General features: G+C 39.4%; 1 protein-coding gene across 1 annotated transcript in view; it reads right to left on the bottom strand.

Moving 5' to 3' along the window:
• Positions 1 to 1,809: 1,809 nt before the first annotated feature.
• LOC125461528 (bactericidal permeability-increasing protein-like) overlaps positions 1,810 to 9,522 on the bottom strand; it is a 103,143-nt gene continuing 95,430 nt past the window's right edge. The window contains exons 14-16 of the mRNA XM_048550428.2: positions 7,982 to 8,045; positions 5,635 to 5,711; positions 1,810 to 1,900 (exon numbers count right to left, since the gene is read on the bottom strand). Coding sequence (XP_048406385.1) covers positions 1,862 to 1,900; positions 5,635 to 5,711; positions 7,982 to 8,045 — 180 coding nt within the window. The 3' untranslated portion in view covers positions 1,810 to 1,861. The remainder of the gene's footprint in view (positions 1,901 to 5,634; positions 5,712 to 7,981; positions 8,046 to 9,522) is intronic.

The raw sequence follows: 9,522 nt of genomic DNA, 5'->3' as shown, positions 1-9,522 counted from the left end.
GCCATTATGCCCCCAGACAGTTTGCTTTCTGTGGTGCATCTGTAAATGTTGGTGAGGGACCTTATGGATGTGCCAAATTTCCTGAGCCACCTGAGGAAGAAGAGGCATTGCTGTGTCACTTGACTCTTGCTTCTACCTGGTAAGTCCAGGACAGGTTGTTGGTTATTGTCCTTCTGGGAACTTCATGCTCTCAATCCTCTTAACTGCCACTCCATTGATGTAGATGGGAGTGTGTTCTCCTTTTTTTCTAAAGTCAATAATCAGTTCTTTAGTTTTGCTGATATTGAGAGGGAGGTGATCACGGCACCACTCTGTCTCCTTTCTATATTCTGATTCCTTGTTATTGGTTTTCCATCTTACCATAGTGGTGTCATCAACAAACCTTTGGATGGCATTCATTCATAATTTAGCTACACAGTTGTGGGTGTACAGGAACTACAGTAGGGGGCTCAGAATACATCCTTGGGGTGGCTCTAGTGTTGACTGTTACCGTGGAGGATGTGTAGAACATAGAACATAGAACAGTACAGCACAGAACAGGGCCTTCAGCCCACAATGTTGTGCCGACTGTCTGTCTTCAGTGATTGTGGTCTGTGGGTCAGGAAGCTGACGATCCTGATGCAGAGGGTGGAGCTGAGACCTAGGTTTCAGAGCATTGAGATCAGTCTGGAGGGGATTATGGTGTTGAAAGTGGAGCTGTAGTTGATGAGTGATGGTCTGACATAGGTGCCGTTGTTGTCAAGATTTTCCAGGGATGAGTGCAGGGCTAGGGAAATGGTGTCTGCTGTGGACCTGTAAGGTCAGAAGGCAAATTACAGGGGATTGAGGCAGGATGGGAGTCTCAGGTTGAAGTAGGCCATGACCAGCCTATTGAAGCACTTCATAATTATGGAGATCAGAGCCGCTGGGCCGAGTTATTAAGGCACATTGCATGAGTTTTTTTTGGTACTGGGATGATGGTGGGTGATCTTATTACAGCTTTATAAAATCATGAGCGGCATGGAAAGGGTGAATAGCCAAGATCTTTCCCCCAGGGTAGGGGAGTCCAAAACGAGACTTAAGTGAGAGGAAAAAGATTTAAAAGGGAACTAAGGGACAACTTTTCAATGCAGAGGATTGTGTGTATATGGAATGAGCTGCCAGAGAAGATGGTGGAGGCTGGTACATTTATAACATTAAAAGGCATCTGCATGGGTACATGAAGAGGAAGGGTTTAGAGAGATATAGGCCAAATGCTGCCAAATAGGACTAGATTTATTTAGCAAATCTGTCAACCTGGACAAGTTGCATCGAAGGGTCTAATACCAGCTGTACTACTCTAGGACTCTAGGTAATCGATTTTGCTATCTCTGTCCCAATTGGCTTCACTTGTATTTCCTCAATGTGAATAAATCACCCTAAGAATATGGAATAATGTGTTGATGGGGAAAATAATGACACGTACAAATAAATATGCTGAGATGGCAACTGAATCTCAACAATTTTGGGAAACAAATGGTCTGCAGTGTCCAGCAGTAAAAGAAACATGCACACAAGAGACAAGATATTATATTCAATTTACTGAATCAATTGAAGTAACCAAATTCATTAAATAATTACACCCAACTATTTGCATCTTTTATGCAATTTGAGAAAAGAGGAACCGTTTTCTTGCAAGAACACATTCTATTGTTAACCTTTTCCTTGGTAATGACAGTAAAATATTACAAAACAGTAATGTGTCTACATGTAAAGCATTACAAAGTGCAAGGAAAAATTGCTTCAGGCAAACATCAATGAGAGAAAGATTTGCATACTAAATTTCTTCCTGGATGCTTCAGTTTTTGATCACTGCGTCCTTGGTGTGCAACTCTTTTGATATTCAAATGTAGGTGAAATCTGTGGCAATCAGCAGGAAATTCTAAAATGTATAAACAAGATAAAACTCAGCAATTACTGGGAACAATGCTTTTACTACAACCTATTTTATGCACTGTGGAAATGTCTGGCAGTCATTGCATACAGTAAAACAAATTTATAGTATTATATGAGTATTATGAATGCATGAGGTTTTAGCTTTCTAAGGGTGATGCATATTGTCACCTGTTACATTCTACAAATTACTCTGAAATGTCGGTATTTTTATGAAAAAGTACATATAGGAATCATTGATAACTTTTTCGGTCTTGTGTCTTCTGTTAAAAGCAAATGTAGAGAAAAGAATAGTAACAAGTAGAATGCAGGGATGTGCAGGCTGGTTGGGTTAGCCATGTAAAATGCAGGGTTACGGGGATTGGGTAGGGGACTGGATTGAGGTGGGAAGCTCTTCGGAGGGTCATGGCAGTCTTGATGGACCAAATGGCCTCTTTCTGCAGAGTAGGGATTCCATGATTTTTCCATTTACTTTCATGTCACTCAGTCCCTCCTTTGGTTTAATTGCAGGCAGAGGACTAAAACAGAATGGCAGTGCACCTGGTATTTAACTCCTCACTACCTGTGAGGATCCTGGAGCTAGAGGACAGAGACTGCTCGTGTGGGGAAACAAAGACCTCCCTGTCAACGCAACTCAGCTTAATAGTGCCTTGCTGTCCCATTGCCACCACTGGTAACTTATTCTAATATGCTCAAACTTCTACCGCTATTCTTGAACTATCGACTGCTCTTCTCTTCTACATGCAATCAGAGTCTGGCAGTGCTCAGTTCCAGGCAGCATATGATTCTGTGATGTTGGCCTTTAATGTATTTGTACAAATGGAAAGATAGTCACAGGTATAGGAGGTAGGTTTTCCTAATGACCCAATAAACTGCATTGAAGTGTAAAGGAATCCACTAAGTTATTAGTGCAGTAGAAGAGTCACACTGGACTTGCAATGTTAACTTTGTTTCTTTCTCAACAGATGCTGCCAGATCTGTTGAGTTTGTCTAACACACACTGTTTCTATTATCATCAATGTTGCACGGGCTCAGGCATGCCCATTTCTGGCCATCTCCATGGACAAGTTGGCATCTGCCATGGCAAGCCATGCCCAACAGAACACTCAGTAACTGTGGGAAATTCACACAAGTCTGCATTCCCTTGCTTTAGCCGCTGGGGCCCAGCATCAACAGAAGGTGAGATGGAGCTGAGGGATCCGGATCTCACTTCAGAAGGCCCTTCTTCACAAGGAGACAGGGTGGTCCCAGCAGTCACACTGACAGAGGAGGAACCAGGCAACATCCTCCATACCCAGTGGTTTCCTGATAGGACAGTCCAGTGGTACCAGGGACCCCCACCTTGTCTGTGATCTCCAACTCTGTAGAATTTGCAGCCAAGGACAATAAACCTGCATCTGGGCAGGCCTCTCTCTGCACAACTGGGTCCTGTAGCAATTGTGAGAATCTGCTTGCTATTCTGTCTAGCTAAAAGCTAAGCCAAGCCAGAGGTATCGTGCACATCCAAGTAAGCGCAACATGCGTGAGTGCTAAGAAAGTGAGATAAATGCAGTAAAATACAATTGTGTGACGCTGCATGCAGAGTGGCCTGTCAGGAGTGTCGCAATGTAAGGTATCTTTGAGCTCCAAAGTGTAATGGTAAAATGCTGAATTGTGTAATATCATGGGTTCTCACACGTAAGATGGTTGTTAGTGTGGAACTCGGGTGTATGCAAGGCTCTGTCACAAGGCATTCACATGATCTTTAACCACAGTGCTCTGGTCCTTGTAGTCCCAAGACTTGGCTGCACTCATGATAGAGTCATAGAGCTGTACAGCATGGAAACAGACCCTTCGATCCAACTTGTCCATGCTGACTAGATATCCTAAATAAACCTAGTCCCATTTACCAGCAATTAGCCAATATTACTCCAAAGCCTTCCTATTCATATACTCATCCAGATGCCTTTTAAATGTTGTCATTATACCAGCCTTGATCACTTCCTCTGGCAGCACGTTCCACACACGCAACATCTTCTGTGTGAAAAAGTTGCCCGTAAGGTCCTTTTAAGTCTTTCCCCTCTCACCTTAAACCTATGCCCTCTAGTTTTGGACTCCCCTATCCTGAGGAAAAGAGACCCTTTTCTATTCACCCAATCCCATGTCCCTCATGACTACATAAACCTCCATAAGCTCGCCCATCAACCTCCAATGGTCCAGGGAAAATAGCCTCAGCCTATTCAGCCTCTCCCTATAGCTCAAACCCTCTAGCCCTGGAAACAGCATCGTTAATGTTTTTTGAACCCTTTCAAGGTTTGCAACATGATCTTTAGGGTATGTGGATCCCTAATATCTCAAAGATTAAAAAAAAGCCTCACCATCATGACTTTCATTTTCCTTCGGATGTATGAGAAGGCTCCTGACATATTTGCCACTTAACCAGGTGCAATAGCTGAAATAACCATTAGTCTAACATCGGCCATGATATTGTAGTGAAGTGGTATTTTGCCAATGCCAATGTTTGTACATCAAAGCTGGAGGTAGTCATGGAGCATGTGATGAGATGTTGTTGAACGGACATTGAGAAGGAGGTTTAGGGAACTAGGTGGTGACCCCAGTCCATCAGATAACTGCTCTGACTTTCAAGTTAGGAATTGGTGACATCCAGATTTTTGGCAGTCTTTGGGAAAATAGCAGACTGTGCATAAATGAGGTGAAATTAGTCAACAATGGCATGCAAATGTAAGTAAATGAGGTAGTTGGCACATAATAGCAAGATTTAGTCCATCCAACAGAAATCTTAAAGGCAATGTCGGAAATTCCTTTCTCATCAACAAGAATCATATTTCTTTAGTCTCACTGTATTTTCCCAAATTTCCCTCCATTGCCCACACCAGTCAAAAGTGGAACATTTTGTCTAATGCTGCTGACAAAGTGCAAAGATGACTCTTATTGACTGGAGGGTTTGAGTTACCAGGAGAGGCTAGATAGCCTGGGACTTTTTTCACTGGAGTGTAGGAGGTTGAGGGGCTACCTTATAGAGGGGCACAGATAAGGTGCATAGGAAATAGCTTTTCCCAAGGTTTGGGGGGGATTCAAAACTAGGGGGCATATTTTTCACACAGAAGCTAGTTCATATGCAGAATGAATTGCCAGAGGAAGTGATATGTGCAGGTACAGTTGCAATATTTAAAAGACATTTGGACAGTTATACGAATAGGAAAGGTTGAGATGGATATGGGCCAAAAGAGGCAAGTAGGACTGGTTTAGTTTGGGAAACTTGGTCGGCATGAACAAGTTGGACCGAAGGGTCTGTTTTCCGTTTGAGTGGGAAGCCTGAAGTATCTAGATTTTAGGTATTTGATGTTTGAAAGAAGTATGACTGAATACAAAGTGCCCACACAGGAATGGAGATGCTATTCCATGGCAAATTGGTAAACAGGGCATTACATAGTATTCAGAGACTAGTACACGCAGACCACAGTTTAAACCTGACTTCCTCCAATTTTACCTCATGATTTCCTGACTAACTCTATTTGCTTTGTTGATTCCTGCTCTGTAAAGATACTGTTTTGAGTATCCTTTACATCACTTTGTTGCACTTTTATGTATAATCGTAAAACCTTATTATCATGTGTTCTACAATATCGACGTTGTATATAATTAATGTATTAAACCATATATTTCTTCATTACGGCAGGAGGTTGTTCCTCAACAAACAGCTCTATGCCTAAGTAACTTTACCTTGTGAGGTTTTACAGCAAGGTTCGACAGTTTGAAGTGGTCGATCAGAGGAAGTGGGTATCCATCAGCCAGGGCAGCTGCATAAGATAATAGCTTTCATGTCAGTTATAAATACTATGAGAATTGATCTGAAATTAACAGAGGCCTTTACTGCTTACCTCTTGTTAACAAACACAAATTCAGTAATATTTACAATAAGCTGATTGTTGAATGCATATAACTTAGGACTGTTTTGTCATTGCTGGCCTGTTCTAAGCTATATGGGTAGCACTGACATGGAATATCTCCAATTCTATTAGTTTGTTAAAATGTTCAACTTGGTTCCAATAAATTTTTTTGAAAAAGATTTTATGTCAGTTTGGAGCATCTTCTTTCGATCCTATTAATTTTTCTTTCAAATATGTTCCCATTTTAAAATAATGATTTCAGTTTAGTGTGTAATTGTGGAAGTTTTTGTATACATTAACCGTTCATCTGTGACACAATTACGTGAATGACACACACAAGTAAATTTTTAAGAGGGTAAATATCATTTGTTGTCAATAAGGTGAGAAAGTTAGTTAGTGTTGGGAGACAAAATCTTTCCCCATTTTGTCATCAATAATCAGTTTCAGAGCAAGGTATGCAGGTTGATTGCAGAATAAAACTCCTTATACTTGGCTCCAGGTAGTAGGGTTATGCTGGTGAGATGTGGAGAATTTTGACAAGTGAGTTTAAAAATAGAATGGTCTGCTTGAAAGGATTTTAGAAGCAACTTCATAGGACTAGGTGTTGACAGTTTCGCCTCTCAAGCATGTTCTGCCATTCGCTGACGTAATTGTTGATTTTTATCTTAAATCCAGTTACACCACTTCTGTTTTAATTACTTTGACTAGTAAAACACAAATGATCTCAGAGAGCTAATAATTGAGTTAGCGTCTATTGTTTTTTGTGGGAGAGGGTTTTATATTTATTATCAGCCTTTCGATGAAGAAGTTTTCTGACCATCTCTCAAATGGTCTAAAGTTATGGCTCTTTTGCAACAGGCAAAAAGGTTACTCCAGTAACAGGAGTAGATCATTCAGTTCCTCAAGCTTGCTTCTAACTTGTATTGTGATCTTGGTTGATCTTTGAACTTAGACAACCAAGATGTCATTAAAAAGGTCACAGCAAGTTGCATTTCTTAAACTATTTATGTTTATTTTCCACTGGTGTCACTTAGGTTCTCATGAGTCTTTATTGAAATTGATTTATCTTTTTCTCAGCACTACCAGCAGCAGAAGTATATTTTTCAACTCTTTGTAATACTAGATGGGACCATCCCTTTGATCTTGTGGCAACATCTCGACCTCTGGGCCAGAAGCTCTGGGAAAAAGTCCTACCTCAGGTCTTGATGGTCATGGAAGGCATGCCATAACGTAGAAAAACAGTTTGATTATTAATTCATATATCATTCTGACACATCCAAAGCAAGCATTTCTATAATGGAGCACAAACGCCTCCCGTGTTAACAGACTGCACTCAAGTTCTTGCCAAGACCATGCATCCTTTTGTAAGCTACTTGTACAATGTAACTCCAATGCTGGTAGCCAAGAATCTGAGACTGAAACCCCTTTTGTCTGTGGTTTGTCTGCAATCTTATACCTGCACCTTTCTCCTCATCATTGCTGTCCTCTATGTCCTTTTGCCTTCAGCCTTCTTGCACGATGAATGGGTTGAAATTCCTTCTTCAATGTTCAGTATATTTTCTAAGTGATTGTGACTGTAACTGATTATTGGCCTCAAAACAATATTTGAGTAGGATCAGTCATCTCTCCCATCACCGTATTATAACATGGGGAGTAATTTTGTGAGTGTATTAGCAGCAAAAAACCTCACCATTTGAAAGGTATTATAGTTTATCACATTTTCATATTCCAAAGGGAAATGATATTTAATTCCTTCATCAATTTTGCACTCTCCTCTCCTAAATACATCGATTGTCTGCAGAACATCAGGCAACTTAACCATCAGTAAAATATCAACCTACTTTGTCAAGCAAAGTGTTACTAGATTGTGATCAGAAGTGGAATTTAAATCATAATTCATTTTTGTTTTCTTTACTCAACACTGTTCCTTTAGCTGCAATCAGCTACTGCAGAAAAGATCATAGAATCAAGTTGTAAATTTGCTATTCTGGTCTTCATGACTGGGCTGCACTTTCAAAAACTCATCAGGAAAGCTGCTTGTATTCTTCAGCATTCTGGGGGGATTTTCTGTCGTTAGAAACTGGTGTCATTTTTAATACTGAAAAACTCAATTGTAAGTCATTATTTGTCGTAGGTGAAAAATTGTAAGATCTAGCTTTGTTTTCCAGGTTAACACTTACCATTAATACGTGGTAAAATGACAATAGAGACCAGGAAATCAATTGCAGTTTGCAGACAGTTTACCTGTGAGAATAAAATACATCATACAGTGAAAAGAGTTATATTCAAACATATACAAAATTGGCTAAAATGCTCAAGTTAGTTCTGAATAATTTCTTAACTGTTTGTGAAAAGGCAACATAAGAAACTTGATAAATGTTACTTCGGAATGAAAAGCAACATTTAATGTATTGCTGGCTTTGCTGACTATAAATCTAACAAATCCAGGTGAAAAAAATCATTCATGTTCCATGATCTAAGTATGGGAAAGAGATGGAGAATAAGATGTTTTACGAATTGCTAAATTTCACATTTTCTCAAAGATCATTATCACTATATTCATCAGTTCATTACAATTTTCCGGGCTTTCATCGATAGGAATTAGGAAACTCAGTAAGGCAGTGCCGCAGTCAATTATGTGGAGTGATAGAAATGAAAGGTTTTCTCCATCACAGGCAGAAATAATGGGGGAAAGGTTTCTCTACTTTTAAGCCCAGATTTCAATGCAATTGACCAGCCTAGTGTAAACAGTCAGGGACTTTTCAAATTAATGAGGCATGCCCAATGTCACTTGCTTCCAACAATGTTTTACACTTGTCGAGGATTCACTTTACTCATTTAAGATGCTATCCAAAAAAACTGACCATGCCCCTAAAATTGAGTTTTCTACTGGTCAAAGTTGGGGAAGGCTATTCAAATTAATCATTTTCTTAAATTGTCAGACATTTAGTAATATATTTTAAAACATTCTCACGTTAAAAACATTCAGTTTACTAAGGTATTGGTATGTTTAAACCAACAAAACAGTTAAATAGTTCATGATAGTTAGTTTTAAAAAAATCCTGTTTAGCTATTTTATATCAGGTTACTTACAGTGGAGTACTGGAAATATTTACTAAGACACTTCCCTCAGCTAATCAGCTTATTTTCAGCTATATTACTAAATTCAAATCAACTTACTAATTTTAAATACATCAAATAAGTTAACTTAGTAGAGTGAAACAAGTACATTCTATTAATGTTAACAATTTTGCTGGACCATGGGCAATTTTAGTTTTTTTTTATTTGTTCATAGCATATGGACATCACTCAGCTAGACTGGTATTTATTGCTCATCCTTTATTGTTCTCAAGATACTTTGAAAGAATTTTTGAGCAAACCTAAACTGTAACTTAACCAGTTCAATTATAGGTAAAGCTTGACTGCAATCTTCTAATCCTTCAATCACATTCTGGCTAAAATTGCAAATGAAATAATCAGAAAATTTGCACGCACTCGCTGAATTTTTCTTAGAAATTCAATAAAATGAAAATACCTTTTTTGTTTTAATTATTGGGATGCATCTCAAAGCATTTCTGACACTGTAATCCTAACTGTGGCTTGAAAATTGTTGTAACCCTCAGTGACTGGCGGGAAAGCTGTTAGAGGGGAAACATAGCTGTTGTAAACCCAGTCAGAGCACCATTGATGCCTCAGACCACTTCATCGTTCCACTTGGGTG

Source organism: Stegostoma tigrinum, chromosome 19 (assembly GCF_030684315.1).
Source record: "Stegostoma tigrinum isolate sSteTig4 chromosome 19, sSteTig4.hap1, whole genome shotgun sequence".
In the NCBI taxonomy this organism is placed as follows: Eukaryota; Metazoa; Chordata; class Chondrichthyes; order Orectolobiformes; family Stegostomatidae; genus Stegostoma; species Stegostoma tigrinum.
This window is presented reverse-complemented; position numbering and strand designations above follow the sequence as displayed.